General features: G+C 30.8%; 1 protein-coding gene across 9 annotated transcripts in view; it reads left to right on the top strand.

Annotated features, from left to right (window-relative positions):
* The window catches only part of LOC126891728 (uncharacterized), an 827,477-nt gene extending 808,255 nt beyond the window's left edge, over positions 1-19,222 (top strand). For 8 of the 9 annotated variants that reach the window (XM_050660999.1, XM_050660994.1, XM_050660997.1 and 5 more), the window contains 2 exons: positions 13,882-14,016; positions 19,039-19,222. In XM_050660999.1, the coding sequence (XP_050516956.1) occupies positions 13,882-14,016; positions 19,039-19,221 (318 nt within the window). In that variant the 3' untranslated portion in view covers position 19,222. The remainder of the gene's footprint in view (positions 1-13,881; positions 14,017-19,038) is intronic. The other variant, XM_050661002.1, reaches the window with a different exon arrangement.
* The last annotated feature ends 1,152 nt before the right edge of the window (positions 19,223-20,374 follow it).

Genomic DNA, 20,374 nt, shown 5'->3' with positions numbered 1-20,374 from the left:
GAAATTATGTATAGTTCATATAATTAGCTACAATCCGTAAAAATTTTAAATTTCTACAAAAAACAAGAGAATTTAAGCATTTTCCATTAAAATCGTTTTTTTTTTATTTAAACAATTAATAAACATACACAAAAATTTTTTGTTGTCTATTCGTGTATTGTTCCCGCGAATTCATATGTCTGCAAATTTTCGTTCATTTGCATGGAAGAAAAGGTAGTCAAATTAACATCCAAAGATTTGACGCAATCTATTGAACTAAATAAAAGCGTTTAAAAATAGGGTAACTAATTATCTTATTTATAATATTTTTCTTTTAGTAGATCAGCCAAGGTTTAAAATAGAGCTTTTTGAATTTGGGTCCGATCATTTTTTGCTTCGAATATTGCAAAATAAAACTAAAATTACGAAAATAAAAAATTTGCTATCACTTTTGCGAAAATGAATTTAAGACTTTCATATTGCATGAAAAGTTGAGTCAAACAATCCACACAATGCACAAAAATTTTAAGACGACTCGTCAATTAGTTTAAATTTTATTCAATTTAAACAAAGTAAGTTATCAATCGAAGTAGCACAGAAAACGACAATAAATATCGTCTCCATACCACCAGATTGACAACAGGTGGAATACTTTCTTTGGTTACACCTCCTGAGATTTTCAAAATTTTTAAATCATACAGGATGCCGAGGAAATTAAGATGAGAAAATTTTAAATAATTCACAACTCATCTGCTCAGCGTGATAAAAGCTTCAACAACAAAGATTCCTTAATACTCAAACAAAAGAGTAAATGAATTAAAATGAATTAAAAAAAACAGAGTATTATGCAGCTGCTACATTTTATTGTTGCAAAGAAATTGAATATGTTTATATATTTTTTATTCAATTTGTTTATCCCAAAGAACTTTTTTTCGCAATGTTATTGTTCAGAAAATGATAATGATATAGCAATTCTGTGGAAACAGCATGAATTGTCATATTTTCAAAGCGTTTTAAAAATAATTAAAAAGTAATTTTTGCCACTCCGGAAACATTTTACTAAAATAGAGTCATTTTTGGCTTATAAACAATTTGAATAACTTTGTTAATATTTACTGTAGGCTTAAACTACAATGGGATTTGAAAAACTGGTATTTTTATACGAATTTTTAAAGAAAAACTTTTCGCCTAGCTTAATTACGGTCAAAGTTAGCCACTTTTTTTTATTTAATTGACGGCTACTTTGGTTGTAACAATTAAGTAACCTAACTAGAGCCATTTTGAAGTTGAATGTATTTAGTTTATGTGTAAAAGTTTGAGTAAACTTTGAATCTCAACAGAGTGGTTAATAAAGTTTTAAAAATGGCGTACTAACGGAATGGATTCGTGGTCGGTGGAGGGGAATCCGTGCACTCAAAAAATTAAACTGATTCTTCAAACATATGCTGCGATTAATATCGCCGGAGCTTGTTAATGGATTTTGATCATATTTTTTTTAATTTGCATGTACTCGTAGTCTTATAGAGTCTGTTATGTACACACGTCCACACCTTAAATTTTAAAATATTAGAGGGAACTTCGCTTATCACTCAGGGATATGAAAAATAGATTAATACCGACTCTAAGACCTACCGAATATACATATATAATGGAGGAGTTCTCGGAGGAGTACGGAAACTAACACTGTGACAGGAGAATTTTATAGATGTAAATATATAGATGGCTATTAACAAAATAGGCGTTGGTGATAGAAAAGTGAAAATTAAGAGTTGTATGTATTTTTTAATTCTACATCATATAAAATTAAGGTAGAGAATTTTGTCCAAAAAAATAAAAAAAATGTCAGGGAGGCAACTCCCCTTATAACTTATGTGTATAGAAAATATATTAAAACCTATTCTCCGCCCTATAGGATATACTTGTAAAATCTCATAAAAATCGGCCAAACCGTTTCGGAGTAGTATCAACGAATATACATCTCCCAGTATGTTAACTAACACTGTTACAGGAGAATTTGATGTATATACAAGTAGCTGTGAATTAAATAATAAATGTGGCTAACTTTGACCCTAATTAACCTAGGCAAAATTTTATTTCTGAAAATTCGTGTAAAAATACCAGATTTGGAAAACAGTCAATATTAACAAAGCTATTCAAATTGTTTATAAGCCAAAAATTACTCTATTTTACTAAACTCTTTTCGGAGTGATAAAAACGACTTTTTAATGATTTTATTCAATGCTTTGAAAATATAACTACTCTTCTTGCATGTGGTTTCCACGGAATTGCTATATCATTATTATTTTCTGAACAATAACATTGCGAAAAAAAGTTCTTTGGGATAAACAAATTGAATAAAATTTAAACTAATTGACGAATGGTCTTATTTTTTGTGCATTGTGTGGACTGTTTGACTGAACTTTTCTTGCAATATGAAGTCTTAAGGCCATTTTCGCAAAAGTTATAGTACATTTTTTATTCTTGAAATTTTAGTCTTATTTTGCAATTTCCGAAGAAAAAAATGATCGGACCAAAATTCAGAAAGTGTTATTTTAAACCTTGGCTCGTCTACTAAAAGAAGAATATTATAAATAAGATATTTAGTTACCCTATTTTTACCTGTAGCGACAAACGCAAAAACTGCCATTTTTGACCCTTATTTGTTAATAACTAAGTTTCTTGTCCGAACTGTGAGGGGCATTTTTGTATTTATAATGTATTAGGTATATAGTACCCAAAAAACCCATTTGTAACCTGGCTGCTCAAGTGTCCCGACAAAAGCCTTATTTCTCTGGATCACTGAAGCAATTTCCTTCCGTCATGTACATTATATAGTAGGTTTATTAAGTTTTGAAGTTATTCTTCTTTAGCCACAGAAATTGGTCACATGACCTTTATATTACAAATTTTCAGCCGTTGGAACTAATCACATGCGACAATAAGTCGATGTTTAAAGATTAAATATATACAGTAGAACCCCGATTACCCGTGTGCGGATTATCCGGGCTGCGGTTTATCCGTGCTATGATTTTCTATTACTCAAATTGTATTTTGAGGTTTTATCAAAATAGCGTTACCGTAAATCATTTAACGAAACTCTGTACGTCGAGAGGGAGACTCATAATGAAAGATGTATTTTTTTGTTATCTTTTTATGGTAGTTACATTTACATATCTATGTAGGTATATATGTACATCCCAAGAGAACGGCAGTTCTCTGTACACGCGACACTATATATACACGAAATTTTCGATCCTATAAATCTGACTGAATTGAAAATTGGGCCAAATCCTACCTTAAAGTTCAAGAAAAGACTCACCCATCCATATGTCAACAATCCATTTTGGTCCAAGGGTGTGGATTTTACGGCCCTTCCTATTTACGGTCTGTTTTCCGTTCTCGTCCCCAAAACTCCCAAAAATTTCACAAATTTAAGTCCGACCTTTGCGGATTGTGATAGTACTGATTATTACCTTTCCAACGCATGTCTAATTTTGAAAATCGGTTATACCATTCAAAAGTTACCAAGCTCAGAAATATGACTCAATTTTTATTTAAAAAAGGGAAAATGTTTGTGGATATGTATGCATGTATGTGGAAAAGTTAAACCTGTCTGAATTTTTTTTCTGTGTGTGAAGAGGGGGTAAGCGCCGACTCAGAACCGGTGTAGTTTGTGACTTTTGAGCATCCATAAGCCAGCTATAGGACTTGGTAGGTACAAAACAACATATTTTTGGGGGTATATTTCTTCGGTTCAAGAAGAGACAGGAGAACCGCAAATACACCAACTCAATAGTGTTGAGTTAAGCTTTCAAATGGTGTTTAAGCCGTCAGGATCAGACATACACACCGCTCAGTATAGCCGAAAAACTGAAAAACTAGACTTAGAAAATTTTCGACAATTATTACTCAAAATTTCAACATACGAATTGCTCCAATAACTGAGTGTTTGTAGAAGGGCTCTAGGCACATCTAACGGTGTATACCTCATATCCGGGGAAAATTCGATTTTTTAAGTGATAGGCTACATAAGTATGATCAAATCTATTTCCTCTGGGAAAAAACAGTTTTTCAAGCTCAACAATTCCTGTAATACCTTCAGTAATCATACTTGACCTAAGATGCATCAGATACTACTTGTCAATACGTTTCAAACTCATGTTTAGTGATCAAAATCGGTTAGCCCTTTAGAAGTTATTAAGCTACAAAAGTATAATTCAATTAACCATTATCCCCGAAATGGTTTATGTAGTTGTAGTGATTACGACGCTAAATTTGATCGGGCAACGGGCAATCCGAGTTCATTTACCGGCCATCCCAATATTTTTTTTTCAATCTATTTCGAATAGAAAAAAACTAGTGTACATTCGATGTACACTAGATCATTTTTGGGAGATAATGCGACAAAGGCGATCATTTATAAAGCTTAACGTGTAATCGAGAAACATTACATTCAACTTCATACATTTAATTTATAAATAACTTTGAAAAACTCCTGATACAAGAATAAAAACCGCTAAACGCCGTAAAAATGAGTGGCGCATACAATATTCCAGCTATAAAAGATCTGATATGAATATTACGTGGCGCGAAAATGTATTTTCAATTTGATGTAAAATAAAATTTTAGTTATATTTTAAAATATTTTTTCATAATATTTGCTAAAGGGCCTAGCCGGGTAAGATGATGAAAAGTGCCCCCAACTCGATTCGAATTCCATATAGGTCGCCGTTTAGCATATACAGTTAAATTCACTTTCTGAAATTTTAAGCCCCCTAGGTGGTCATGTGACCCACCTAGAGCCTAATTAGGGTTTTTATGTTTTTATTTTTTATCTTAGCGGCATCGAGAACTAGCGAAAAACTTTAAAATAAAAAGTTGTAAGCTTTAAAAAATTCTGTCCGAAAAAAATTTCTTTTTAATTTTTGGCGGGAAATTTAAATTTTAGAACGATTTTAAAATTTTACATGAGTATAAAAAAATAACTAAAACACTCGTTTTCACGAAAAAAATATATAACGTGTATTTTTGCATAATATTTCACCCTGAATTTTTTCAAATTTTTAAATTGGTGAAACGCACCTTTAAAAATAAAAAACTGCATTTTTCCGTTTTTTTTTTCGTTTTCCGATACAATTTTATACATATTTTTCAAAAAAGGTAACACCGTCACTAGAATAGGTAAAAAACTGAAAAATAATTGGGGTGTGCTTAAAAATTTTTTTTTGTAACGCCATCCATTTTCAAGATACAGGGCGTTGAAGAAAACAAAATTTTACACATTTTTCATGATTTTGCCGAAACTACTGGCAACATTGTAATAAAATTTGGCGAGTTTTAAGAGCTAGTTGTTGTGCATTTTTTGACATACAATTAAGAATTTTATATTTATCATTGGCTCGCATAGGGGTAATGGTCTGAACTTTTTAAAGAAAAAAGATAGTACGCCACTGACATATTTCAAATAAACAATCGTTTTTGAATTCCTCGTTCAATTTGAGACAAAAAATCTAGTTTTTTTTATGGCGGTATAGAGCCCAATTTGAAAAATATATTAATATGTGGAAATTACTCTGTAATTAAATACAATATTAAAAAACGAGCCTGTACCGCCATTAAGAAGAACAAAAAAATAAACTTTCTTCAAATAAACTTTTTTATACGATTCCTAGATTTTGTGTCATTTTGGAACTACTAAAATGTTTTATTTCATTATTAGTTCCAAAATGACACAAAATCTAGGCATCGTAAAAAAAGTTTATTTGAAGAAAGTGTATTTTTTTGTTCTTCGTAATGGCGGTACAGGCTCGTTTTTTTAATATTGTATTTAATTACAGAGTAATTTCCACATATTAATATATTTTTCAAATTGGGCTCTGTACCGCCATTCTTTATTTTATTACGAATACGTGTGCCAAATATCTCGAAAAATATCCAAAATTACAGCCGCAATCTTGGAACGCGTTTTCGCTACCTGTTGATCGCTACTGTTTCACCTTAAGTGGGGATTTTCCATTTTTTAATTTAATTTTCCACTTAAAACAATCTTTTTTTCCGATTATAGCACCATCTATCCATAATCTGAAAAAATATCTCTAATAAAAGTTTCTTATTTTTACGTAAGGAATCCAAATCTGCAATAAAAAATGGGGGTTCCCATTTAAGATTTTAAAGTAACCCCCCACCTCACCTCCGTGGGGGGTCGTGTTTGGTGCCATTCGATAGATTTTTTAAAAATATTGAATACTACACGTATTCTTAGTTTGTAGTTCGTAGTCTTAGTTTGGCTTCCGAACAGAGCGCACGTGTCGGTCCGAGGGTCTTGTAAAATAGTGAAATAAAAACATAAACTCTCAGTGATAAAAACATTTGGTTTTTCCTAGAAGCATATCAGCCCGCCTAAGGTCAAAACACAAACAGATGGTGTCACTGCGCTCGAAAACTGGATTTACGAAATATATAAAGGGTGCCATACACGAGAATGTCTGAAACCGATACAAACAAAATACTAAAAGAATTAGATATTATCAAAAAAGAATTAAAAAGCACCATAGAAGAAAGTCAGAATAAAATCTTAGAAAGCCTAAACGATAAAATTAAACGGCTGGAGAATGAAAATTTATCTCTGCGAAAAGCTCTGGAAAGTGTGCAAATAACTTGCAAGAAAAATAATCTAGTAGTATTTGGATTAGAAAAATCTGCAATTTCGGAAATCCCAAAGCTCTGTAGTGATTTAAGCAACGCGCTAAAAGTAGACATTTCAGAGAAAGATATAAGTGACGTATACTGCATGGGTAGTACGGATAAATGCCCAATTAAAATTGAGTTAACTCGACATATAAAAAAAACAGAAATTCTAAAAAATGGAAAAAATTTAAAGGGCACAGGTATATTTATATCACCTGATTTAACAAAAAGTCAGCAGGAAGATCTGAAGATCTTAAAAAAACACTTAAAAATTGTAAGAGAAGAACAACCAGGAAAAAACAGCTATATACGGGGCAACAAACTGTTTATAGACCATCAAAGTTATACGCCCAAAGAACTTGAAGAAAACCCAACTTTGCCGGAGGAAGAGGATATATCTGTCGCCTCAATTGGACAGAAGACCGAAGAAAAAATAGAAAACATGATAAACCGAATAATACCCAAGGCTAATGAAAAAGAGCCAACGCCAAAAAAACATCCATCGGTGTCTACTGTTACTGGAAAATCAACCAAGCCTCAAAAGTCATCCACTACATCAAATCCTTCGTTTGAAGAAAAGAAAAAAATGAACACCAGGTCAAACGAGCACCATTAAATGTGCGGAAATAATTAGTGTGTGCTAGTTAAAAAAAGAAAAATGGATAATTATGTTAGAGACTACGAAGAAGAAAAAGTGGACACCAAATGTGTAAGTAGTGATAGTTTTAATAAGGATTACGCAGTGACGATAAAAAATGACTTAAAAATAATTCATTGCAATGTTAGCAGTACAGGTAAGAATTTTGATAATTTTTGTTTGTTTTTGTCAACTTTAAATGTTAGCTTTGATATACTAGTTCTTACGGAGACATACATTCAAGATGATATTGATAAAACCCCATTTTTGTTAAAAAATTACGATTTATTATACAATTATGGTGATTTAAACAAAAATGATGGAGTTATTATTTACATTAAATCCTCTATAAAATATGAATATTCTGTTGTACCATTGGGGAACATCAAGTTACTTGAAGTCATTTTAAATTATAATAAAACAAAAATCTGTTTGAGCGCTATCTATAAATCACCGACAGTAAACATAAATAGTTTTAATCAGGATTTGCATCAATACCTCATAAGTAAAAAACGAATGTGCTTTCATATATTAGTTGGTGATATTAATATTAATTTGTTTGAGGATCTAGATCACACTGAAGAATACCAAAATATTCTAGCTTCACAAAATTTCTTGTCTTATATAAATAAAACAACTAGACCTAGAAGTCAAACTTGTATAGACCATTTCTTTATAAAAAGACCTGCTGATTACACTAACATAACTTCATTTGTATTTGAAAATAATACCACTTCAGATCATTATCCAATCGCAGTTTCCATCCCTAGTCTAACCAAAACCAAAGAAAACAAAATAATAATAAAGAAGTACATCAACTACAAAAATCTAAAAAACAATTTGAAGCAGGAAAGGTGGTTGGATATTTACAATAAAACAAATAAAAATGAAGCGGTTAAACTTTTCATCGACAAAATTTTAAATTTAATAAACAAAAATACAATTATTTTAAAAAGAAACGATCTAAAAACCACTTTTAAAAAAGATTGGATGACAGAGGGACTTTTAAAGTCTGTACATGAAAAACATAGATTGTATGATCAGCTGATCCAAGATCCCTCAGATAACTTAAAAAAACAACGATATACAGACTACAAAAACAAATTAAGACTTTTAGTTAAAACTGCAAAAAGAAATTATACAAAACAACGAATTGAAAAAAATAAGACCTCTTCTTCATCACTTTGGAATGTAATAAATTCATTGTGCGGAAAAATAAAAGGAAATACAAAAATTGAATCGGTTAAAACCAAAACAGGAGAAATAATAACAGACAGAAAAGAATTTGCAAATGAATTTAACACACATTACAGCACATTAGGACAAAAATATGCACAAAAAATACCCGTTTGTAATGACCAGACTGAGGAGATAGATAGGATAGAAAGCAGCATGTACTTGTATCTCGTTGACCAAAAAGAAGTGGTAAATGCAATACAATCTTTAAAAAACAAAAAATCTCCTGGCTGGGATGAGATCAAGACAGAAACCATCAAACAAATTAAGGAAGAAATTATTACTCCTTTAACTTTTCTCATTAATGCATGTTTTCAGGATGGTTGCTTTCCAGAATGTCTTAAAATAGGCACAATCAAACCTCTGTTTAAAAAAGGAAATAAAGAAGACGTGATTAACTACAGACCAGTCTCTTTGTTGTCTGTTTTTTCCAAAATATTTGAAAAAATTTTAAAAAATAGATTAGTAAGTTTTTTTGATAGGTTTAGTATAATATCGGATTGCCAATACGGTTTTAGAGAAAGAAAATCGACACAAGATGCGATTTGTAAACTAACATCACAAATATCAGAAGCTTTTGAGTCTAATAAACGTAGTTTATGCATATTCGTCGATCTCTCTAAGGCGTTTGACACGATATCTCACGAGATCTTGTTGAAAAAACTTGAGAAGTATGGTCTGAGAGGAAGGGTTTTGACATTACTAAAAAGTTACTTAACTGACAGAAAACAATTTGTAGAAATTGATGGTGTCAAAAGTGATCCTGAAGTAATTAATTATGGCGTACCGCAAGGGACCGTTTTAGGCCCTCTACTTTTTACACTATATGTTAATGACATGCTCAAACTAAAAACTGTTGGAAACATAATTAGTTTTGCTGATGACACTGCAATTTTTTATAAGGCAGAAAATTGGGAAGATCTTAAAATTATAGCAGAACAAGACTTTAAAATTATAAAAACATGGTTGCAAATAAACAAACTCACATTAAACTATGAAAAAACTAAATATATACCTTTTGCAATATATAAAAATTCTCTGCCAACTTTTAATTCATTAAAAATAAATAAAAAACAACAAATATCTAAAGCAGAGTACATAAAATATTTAGGAGTTTTAATTGACAGGCACCTTAAATGGGACTTACAAATAAAAAATATTATAAGAAAAATTCGAGGACTGCTACCAAAATTCCGTTATTTAAAAGAGTTTTTGGATGTTGAACAGCTTAAAATGCTTTACCTGTCTCTGGTACAATCTCATCTTGTATATGGGATTTTAGGATGGGATGGAGTAGCTGATTGCCATCTGGTGACCCTTCAAAATACTCAGAAATGGTTTCTTAAACTAATATATGGAAAACGAAAAACATATCCCTCAGACCAACTTTTTCATGAAACTCAGGTTCTTGATGTTCGGCAATTGTACTGCTTAGAGTTACTTAAAAATATTCATAAAGATAAAATTCCTCTTAAAGTAAAAGTGTCAAATTATGAAACAAGAAGAAAATTGAATGTCGAATGTCTTCACACTTTAAAAACAATCACGCAACGGTCAATTAAATATTTTGCTCCAAGAATTTACAATCAATTGCCCATAAATTTTAAAAATATAAAAAATTTTTGTTTGTATAAAAAATTAGTTACTGCTTGGGTAAAAGAAAACAGGGAGTTGTGTAACAATTTAATAAATTTAAATTATACTAGATAAAAAAAACATAGAAATTAGATTAGAAACTGTAAAATAAAATAATGATTTGTAAAAAAAAAAACAATAAACATAAACTTGTCAATATTAGACAGATTAAGTCAACAAGCATGTTTATGCTTTTAAGACTTTTTTTTACGTTTATTTTAGTGTAAGTAAACCGAAATTGTAAATTATTGTAATTACTATTGATTTGAATAAACGTATATTATTATTATTATTATTATTATTATTATTATTCAGTTTTTTCAGTTTTTCGATCTCATGATTTCGCGAAATATCGCAGGATTCGTATTTAAAATTTCAAATTTACCCCCCACTCCTCTCCGTGGGAAGTCGCGTTTGGTATTATTCGATAGATTTTTGAAAAATATTGAGCACGTATTTTTTAGTTTTTCTATCTGTCATTTATTCCGCGAAATATTCGCTTGCTTCTTGTGAAACTTTGGGACTCACCTATTTCCTTACGCCCCGCTCAAATCGTCAGATTTTTTAAATATACACTGTTTTGCATTTACTTAACTTACCTTATCTTAATCTGACGATTTCGAATTTTCTAAGGATATATTTTTTTTTTCGCCCCCCCCCTTAACGAACTCCCCTGCATTAAGAGCCAATATATGGTAGAGGTACATTTTCAGGTTACAAGGTTTCTTCCCGTGTAATAATTTGACGCGCTCGGGTAACTGCAAAAATCCCCGCTTGGGCTCCCCTACCAGAATCGGGGTTCTAGACAGTCGGAAATAACTGAAAAAAATTAACTGAAATCAGTTGGTTTCGGCTTTCTCATAGAACAAGCACGTGCACGGTGCAGTTTTAGGCAAAAATGAAGACTTCCTCATATATTTTTAATCTTTAGACATCGACTTATTGTCGCATCTGATGAAGTCCAAATGGCTTAACATTTGTAATTTATAGGTCATGTGACCAATTTCTTTGGCTAGTTTCAACTAGAATGATCTTGAGTTTAACCTGGTGGTGGTCTGCTAAGACCGAAAACGTTCGTTAATTTGTGATGTAATTTTAGTCCAACTTGGATCTTTTTTAAGAAATTTGTAATAAAAAATTGATATACCACTTACAAAAGGAGGTCTTTTTACTTCTTCAGTAAATAATTTTTAGTATACCGAGTGGTGAATTAGAAAATGGGCCATAGGAAACTCAATGTAAAATTCTAAACTGGTAAATTCCTGCTTCCCTAATTATTTTACATCAAAAGACATGTAAAAGATTGAAATCTTCATTGAAAATAATTGTTAAAATTGTTCTACGAATTCAACACATTCCAAAATTTTGTAAAATATAATAAATTTTATCAAAGTATTTGCCAACTTTAAGCCACACAGCGTGCAAGAATGTGTATAAGGTTGCGTTCGGTCACAATGAAATTATTATATTAACAATATTTTGAACTGCCAGTATTTTTATTTTATCATTATTTTATTGTTTAAAAAATAATGAAGTTGAAAAGATGTCCTCAGTAGAGGAGAAAGTAGTAATAATAAAGATGTTTTATTCAGTCAATAGTTTGCGTACTGTCAGAAATAGTAACGTATGGCCTTACTTTTACATGCTTTTAGGCACTTACTATGGCACCATGCTACCTATATATTTTTTTCAAAATTTTGGAATGTGTTTAAATGGTAGAACAAGTTAGTCCAGCAAGCCATTGCGCATCCGCTAGGAAAAATATTCTGATTCGGATTTTTTGCACAATCGCGCTCAAAAAGGACTCCTTTTAACAAATTTGCATGTTGCCAGGACCAAAAGGTGGTAAAAAATTTTTTAAACGTTTTTTTTTTTGTTTTTTTCCTAAAACTATTTTTTTGCATGGAAAAAAGTTTTTTTAGGTTTTTTGAATCATTCCAAACAGAAAAGGTCTTTAGTGACTTTTCTCTAAAATGATAGTTTTTGACCTATAAGCGATTAAAAATTGAAAAATTGCGAAATCGTTCATTTTTAACCCTCAAAAACTATGTGAAAAGCTGAAAATTTCAATGTTGCCAAGGTAGGTAGATATTCTTTAAACATCGATTGATGAAATCCCGAAGAGTTTTTTGCAATACAATATTCAAAACTCCTTTGTTTTTTAATTGATAATCAAGCGTGCGCGACACTATCTTCCACCGTTGCATGTGTATACAGTATGGTGCTAATGAAAGGAATAAATTCGTTTTTTCGTAAACCGGCGACTTTAAGGAAAAATCCCGAAACAGGTCGATTTTTATTTTTAAGTTATGATATTGTGGCATATATGGTATACTAGTGATGTCATCCATCTGGACGTGATGACGTAATCGATGATTTTTTTTAAATAAGAATAGGGGTCGTGTGCTAGCTCATTTGAAAGGTTCTTCAATTCTCTATTCAGGGTGTTAAAAAAAAGTTTTTAATTAAATTATTTGAAAAAAAGAGAAAAATATATGTAATTTATTGAATTCAAAATACATTTTACTGTTACCCGAAAACTAAAAAATGTTTATTTCACAAATAAACATTGCTTTTCGATTAAATTCAGTGTTCAAGCCAGCTCCCGCCAGCCACCTGCCTCTTGGAAGTTTGAACATTTAATTTAAGTGAAAAGCAATGTTTGTTTGTGAAATTAACTTTGTTTTCTGATTTTTGAAAACAGTGAAATGTATTTTGAATTAAATAAATTACATACATTCTTCTTTTTTTGTCAAATAATTTAATTTAATAAAATTTTTTTGGACACCCTGTATAAATAATTATGTAAATGTTTATATTACTGAATAGAGAATTGAAGAACCTTTCAAATGAGCTAGCACACGACCCCTATTCTCATTTAAAAAAATCATCGATTATGTCATCACGTCCAGATGAATGACGTCACTAGTATACCATATATGCCACAATATCATAACTTAAAAATAAAAATCGACCTGTTTCGAGATTTTTCCTTAAAGTCGCCAGTTTACAAAAAACGAATTTATTCCTCTCATTTGCACCATACTGTATACACATGCAACGGTAGAAAATAGTGTCGCGCACGCTTGATTAGCAATTAAAAAACAAAGGAGTTTTGAATATTGTATTGCAAAAAAACTCTTCGGGGTTTCATCAATCGATGTTTCAAGAATATTTACCTACCCTGGCAACATTCAAATTTTCAGTTTTTCACATAGTTTTTGGGGGTTAAAAATGGCCGATTTCGCAATTTTTCAATTTTTAATCGCTTATATGTCAAAAACTATCATTTTTAGAGAAAAGTTACTAAAGACCTTTTCTGTTTGGAATGATCCAAAATACCTAAAAAAAACTCTTTTCCATGCAAAAAATAATAATTTTAGGAAAAAAACAAATAAAAACGTTTAAAAAATTTTTGACCTCCTTTTGGTCCTGGCAACATGCACATTTGTTAAAAGGAGTCCTTTTTGATGAGAGTGTGCAAAAAATCCGAATCAGAATATTTTTCCTAGCGGATGTGCAGTGGTTTTCTGGACTAATTTTAACTTTTGTTTTTAATATAGATTTTAATCCTCTACAAATAGTTTCACATGGCTTTTGATGTAAAATAATTAGGAAAGCAGGAATTCAACAATTTAGAATTTTACATTGAGTTTCTCTTTACATTTCTGTATAGAGAATAAAGTACTGTAAACTTTTTGTTTCAGCGGTGCCCAGATTACCGACTACTTCAGATTAACTGGGCTATTAAAAGGGATAATAATACAGAAAACGATTATGTATATGGACATCACCTTAACGTATGGGTTGGTTGGAACGACGCAGATTATATTTTTTCGAAAGTAAGTTATTATAAATACCAGTGGGGCACCCAGGTGGGGGGTTTTGGGAGTTAACTATTTTTTACTGATTACTATTTTTTTTTCGACAGCTCTACATACAGACTATTGATTATCTTAAAAATAAGGGAGTTAAAAGAAACTACAATGTTAACGGGGTTTTATTATTTCATAATATGATTATTACGGTTGAAAATTTGGTAGTAACGTTTGTTGAATTTTGGTTATTAGTATGGTATAACTAGACCCAAACCCAGACATCCAAAGTGAAAGTTATCTTCCAACACCAAATTGTTCTATGTGGTCCACATAATGTTCAGAAAAAAGTCACACCATTTTGAGCGTCGGGTTTGGGGGGGGGGGGGGAGAGGGGGAAGAAATCTGTAAATTTGTAGTTTTTCACGTTTTTCGTCAATATTTCTAAAACTATGCGGTTTAGCATGAACAACAATTTACAAGAATGTTTTGCATTAAATTTGAAATAAAAAAAGCTCGATGCATAATCCTTCTAAAATGAACGGTTCCAAAGTTACGGAGGTAGTATAGTATAATTGGTCCAAAAATGGCCTAACCCAGACATCCAAAGTAAAAGTTTTCCTCCAACACCAAATTGTACTATATGGTCCACATATTGTTCAGTAAAAAGTTACACCATTTTGAGCGTCCGGTTTGCGAGGGAGATGGGGGAGAATTCGGTAAATTAGTTGTTTTTTTACGTTATTCGTCCATATTTCTAAAACTATGCTTTAGCGTAAACAATGTTCTATATAAAAATGTTCTACATAAAATTTAAAACAAAAAAGGTTCAACACATAATTGTTATAAAATCAACGGTTCCAGAGTTACGGAGGGTGAAAAGTGGAGGTTTTCGAGAGTTTTAATATTTTTTGGGTAATTGATGATGATTTTGGGTAGTCAGGTTGACGTTTCTTCAAGGGCTTATTACTAACATAGCATCGGTCACTGAAGTATAAAATTTTATTTACAAATCACAGTCCTGTTAAAGAAATTTTCTTTCATCAGGAATAATTTTATAAATTACACAAAAAAATATAAAAAGTATCGAAAACCTCCACTTTTCGCCATCCGTAACTAAGGAACCGTTGATTTTATAACAATTATGTATAGGATCTTTTTTGGATAAAATTTTATGTAGAACATTTTTGTATAGAACATAGTTTTCGCTAAGGCATAGTTTTAGAAATATTGACGAAAAACTTAAAAAAACTACTAATTTACCGACTTCTCCCCCATCTCCCTCTAAAACCGGCACTCGAAATGGTGTAACTTTTTACTGAACAATATGTGGATCATATAGAACAATTTGGTGTTGGAGTTTTTGAACACCTTTCTAGCCAAACAACAACGGTTATTATTTTTCAATAGATAGATTTTTGAGAAAGCACTTGTTGTCTGGTCGGCGATTTGGATTCCCAATTTTTTTAATTGAAATGGTAGTTTTTCAATCCTTTGATGGGATGTGCTGGGAATTCTTTTATTTAGGTCTCCGTTGGTGTGCTGGAAATTTGGGGCACGTGAAAATTTTTGTTTGGAAAAACCTTAAAAGATTAATTTGATGTTTGTTAATGGCCAGGCTGAGAGTTGTTTAATGGACCCTTTTGTATGTTAAAGGGTATTCCGGTAGTACAATAATTGTATGTGTTTATCGATCTTGGGGCTTTGAAGAAGTTGTAATAGAAGTAATTGACGTTTAACCATTTGACATTTTGACAAATTTAAGAAAGATTTCAGTGTGTTTATCCAGGCAAATGGTTTGTTATTGAAGGAAATAAGGACGGTAACAGATTTTATTTTATTTTATGGGAGAAAAAAGCAAGAAGCAACAAGGTACAATTTAGATTGGGTTAAATGGGTCAAAAAAGGCGACCAAAATAAAAAGTTTTTATATTTATGTGAACGAAACAGCTGGTTCTGGTTTATTTTTTTTAATTAATTACTTACTTTTGTTCTTATAAACTGTTGAAATCAAAACTAATATTTGTATTTAAAAGGATTTAAATTTATGTTGACATTACATTTTCTATAGTTATCTAGTGTTTTATTTGAACTGTCATGACTCATGCTCTAAATCAAACCAACTAATAAAAAAAAATTCTAACTGAGAAATAGCTGTGGTATGGTCAATAAACCTCTAAATATGAAAAAACCGAGGAGTGCTATTATTTAAACAGGTGCGTTTTTAAGAAATAGGTGAATTAGTCCCTATGCATAGGGTGCATTAGGGTGAGTTCTATGCACTTTTGGTACAAACACGTCTACAGAAAAACTGTTCCAGGTTAAATTTACTATCGAAATATCACATTTTAAAGTCAAAAGTATTTTTTTACAAAAAAGTATTAAAATAAAATTTGTTTTATGCCCCATAACTTTTCCACGGTTATATAGGTATAGGTATTGCTTCACAGAGAAAAATTTTTACCCTTTCTCTTTAAAATGACAGAGGATTTATAATTTCCGAAATATGATTTTTCAAAGTTCGTCCCTCACAGCATTTTTGGGTCCTTTCCCTATTATTTCGCAAACATTGTTCTCTAACTTTTTTTTCTACGCAGTTTTAGGTATATGCAATGATACATTTATTAGGAGGAGAAGTCAATTGCCTTTAGAATGGTTTATTTGAGAAGGTTGTTTGACAATATTTAATCAAGATAGTGTTTTTCAAAGTTTTATACTGGTAACAATTTTTGATGTTTTACGATTATTTTTAAATTTCTCATTATGACTTTTTTTCTTCTACATTTAGGTATATAAATATTGCTTAATAGAGAAGCAAGCTTATTTTCTTTACTTAAAAATGGTGTATTATAAAAAATGCTAGAACTATTTTTAAACAAGATATACTTTTTCAAAAGTGTGACATATACACATGCAATATGTCACTCTAAGTTGGAGCCACATGGAAAAGTTTTTATTATTAATTTTATGAAAAAAAAATATTTTTCATAAAATTCTTTGCATAGACTAAAAGCTAAGATGTAATCATCAGATATCAAATTTTATCAATGGTATACGAGGTACGTTAAGAAATATGAATTTCGCTCAAAAGTACCTTCATATTTCACAATATGGAAAAGTGTTACATATTAAAAAAAGTTATTTGGAATTAAAAATTATGTTCCAATATGTAACTATATTCTTCTAATTGAAAAAAAAATCAATTTTTTTTTCTCAAATTGCAGATACCTTGGGAGATCCTATGGATATCTTATTTAAAAATAGTCCTAGAATTTTTTACAATATGTACACTATATTAAAGTACCTAAAGAAAATAAGCTTCCTCTTGTAATCAGAAATATATGTACATGTAGAAGAAAAAAAGTTATAATGAAAAATATAAAAATAATCGTAAAATAACAAAAAATCATTAAAAGTATACAATTTTAAAAAACCATAACTTAAAAATAGTCGTACAACCATATATAATAGACAATTTTACTGGTAATTGACTTCTCTTCGCTCTTCCTACTCAATGTACCATTGCATATACCTAGAAAGGCGTATAAAAAAGTTACAGAACAGTGTTTGCGAAATAATGGGGAAAATGGCCCAAAAATGTTGTGAGCGGCGAAATTTGAAAAATCATATTTTGGAAACTCCTTATACCTATATCCTTATACCTATATCCCGGTGGAAAAAGTTATGGGACAAAAAACCAATTGCTTTCTTTCGTGTTATTTTTAATATGTATTTTCTAAAAAAATATTTTTGAAGTTATACTTCTTTACCGGCGATAGAGGGTGATTTTTTTATATGTTAAAACCTATCAGCCCGGCGCATGCGCATTATAACTTTGTTCTGATTGGATGTTCAAATGACATGTCAAAAATTATCCGATATGGCAGCTGTGGTTTGGAGGTAAAGGCAAAGGTAAACAAATGTATATTATAATATATTAGTTTTATATAGTTTTTAAAAGCAACAGGTACGTAATAATTGTTAATGTATCATGGGTATAAACCTACCTATTTGATCTGCCAAAATACATAGTATGTAATACTTTTATTTATATAATTTGATAACCATCAAAATTTCTATCAATATTCACCTAATATATTGTTTTTTACTCTATGTTTTGTTGTATTTTTTCAATTCTAAATCATTTCAATTCAAAATTAAAATAATTTGATCAATTTTCAAAATATCAAAATATCACAAGTTTAATCCGTTTAGTTAGTCGATCTTCGTAAATAATGACACATAGTGTCCGTGGCTAAGCGGAGAAGGCGAATGAATTCCAATACCAACCGCTCTTATCAGCGCTGGTTCGAGTCCCAATAGAAACTTTCTTTTTTGTTTTTTTTAATACATTTTATGATTGTAAGTATATTTATTATATAATTGTATTTTCAGAAAATACGTATTTAGTTGAAAAATTTTCGACAATTAATGTTCAGACATCATTTGTGGCTTGTTTAATGTGTTTGTGTGTGTTTCATTCTTTTATTATTTTAATTTTTGGCACTGTTCTAATAAAAATGTTTGAGAAGTAGTAAGTATAAATTAGTTTAATATTTAAACAAAATATAAATAAAAAGTATATTAATTTCGTTTAAATCATATAATAGAAGTATAACTTCTTACGTGCGTACAAAGTACACACACATTCTTTTTTACTTTAAAAGGTACCTATTTCGATAGTAAATTTAATCTGACACATTTTTTTGTAGACGCGTTTGTACCAATAGTGTATAGAACTCACCCTAATGCACCCTGTGCTTATAGACTAATTCACCCGTTTCTCAAAAACGCACCCCTTTAAATGGTAGCACTCCGCGGCTTTTTCATATTTAGAGGTCCATTGACCATATGAAACAATAAAACCCCGTTAACTTTGTAGATCCTTTTTACAGTACATAATCGATAGCCTAATAATTACGTTGCTTTTGTTTACCGGAACTTTTTGTTAACTTAAAACAAATTATACTGTTTTTTATTTTGTTAAAAAAATAAATTTTTTCCTTATAATCCGCTCTTTTATAATTTTTTTAATAATTTCTGTTTTAGGGCCGCTATGCAAAGGATAAAAGATTGGGTGGTTTGGCTGTTTTTAATATAGAACAAGATGATTACAAAGGAGTCTGTGGAGCAAAATTAGTTCTATTGAAGGGGTTACTTAATGGTTTCGGGTTTTCGGATAGTTCGTTTATTAGAAAAAAAACGTATTTAAATAAATTTATTGGTACATAGATTTAATTTTTTTCATGGTCCTATAATTTTTCCCAAAAAATAAATCCAGTCGCGGGAAAGAAGGAGATCACCTGATAGTGTAGCATTCATCATGCTGCCCTCCATAAAATCCCCTTAAACCCCATTAAAAATTACCTTAACTACGCCTATGCCTCTCGATTTAACGTGCGGCAACATAAGTTCGAACAGCGAAGAGGGGGCGATACGCCAACGTTAAAGGCCTATTACATCTTCCTAAATTTAGTGTCCGATATTTAGAACGTTCTGAATTCAGGATAGTGTAATCGCATTTAGTCAGTTAGCATCCTAATTAGGATGGTTTTCGACATTCTAAATGGCTAAATAGTCGGGACTATAACGTCGCCCCCGTTAGCGAAATTATTCCGACTCGATTTTTTTGCACAAACTTTCTCAAAAACAGGTCCGTATAACAAATCCACAGGGTGCCAGGCGATGCAGTGGTCGAACAATTGTTTAAACAATTTTTCTATACAAATTCACAAAAATAATTGTTTCATTTCGAACAAATTTTTTAGATAACTTGGGTCATTCTGAACAAAAAAGGTTTCTAGTCATTTTTCTCTAAAATTGATTATTGTCGAGATATACGCGATTTAATATTTGAAAAATGCAAAATGCTAAAATGGCTATTTTTAAGGCTTAATAACTTGATTAAAAATGATCATTATGAAAGTAAAAAGTGACCAAATCAAAGACTAAAACACCCTCTTTCAAGATCCTGAAACTTTAGTCATTATTTTATTATGAAGCTGTTACTTTTAATTACATATTAACAATTAGCGCTATAGGCTGTATCGTCTCCCCGGTTAGCGAAATTATTTCGATTAGATTTTTGAAGTTATACTTCTGTACCTCAGAACCAGACAAACGTAAGTCACGTTTAGCCAACTTTTCAGGAGAGAGCAAAAACTAAAAAAGTTACCTAATTGCTTAATTACAAAGCTGTCACTTTAATTTACCTTCAAACTATTGTTTGTATTATTAACAAATAAGTATCCTTTATTTATTGTTTGATTTTTTTACTAAATTATATCCCATTTTGTAAAAAGTGGACTTATGTTATTGTGGCTCCACACAAAACCCTACTGTAGGACTTACTCCTGGACTTGCGTTATTTTGGGTCTACAAAAAT

This window comes from Diabrotica virgifera, chromosome 9 (assembly GCF_917563875.1).
Source record: "Diabrotica virgifera virgifera chromosome 9, PGI_DIABVI_V3a".
Lineage (NCBI taxonomy): Eukaryota > Metazoa > Arthropoda > Insecta > Coleoptera > Chrysomelidae > Diabrotica > Diabrotica virgifera.
The sequence above is the reverse complement of the archived record's forward strand: the minus strand, read 5'-3'. Positions and strand labels throughout refer to the sequence as shown.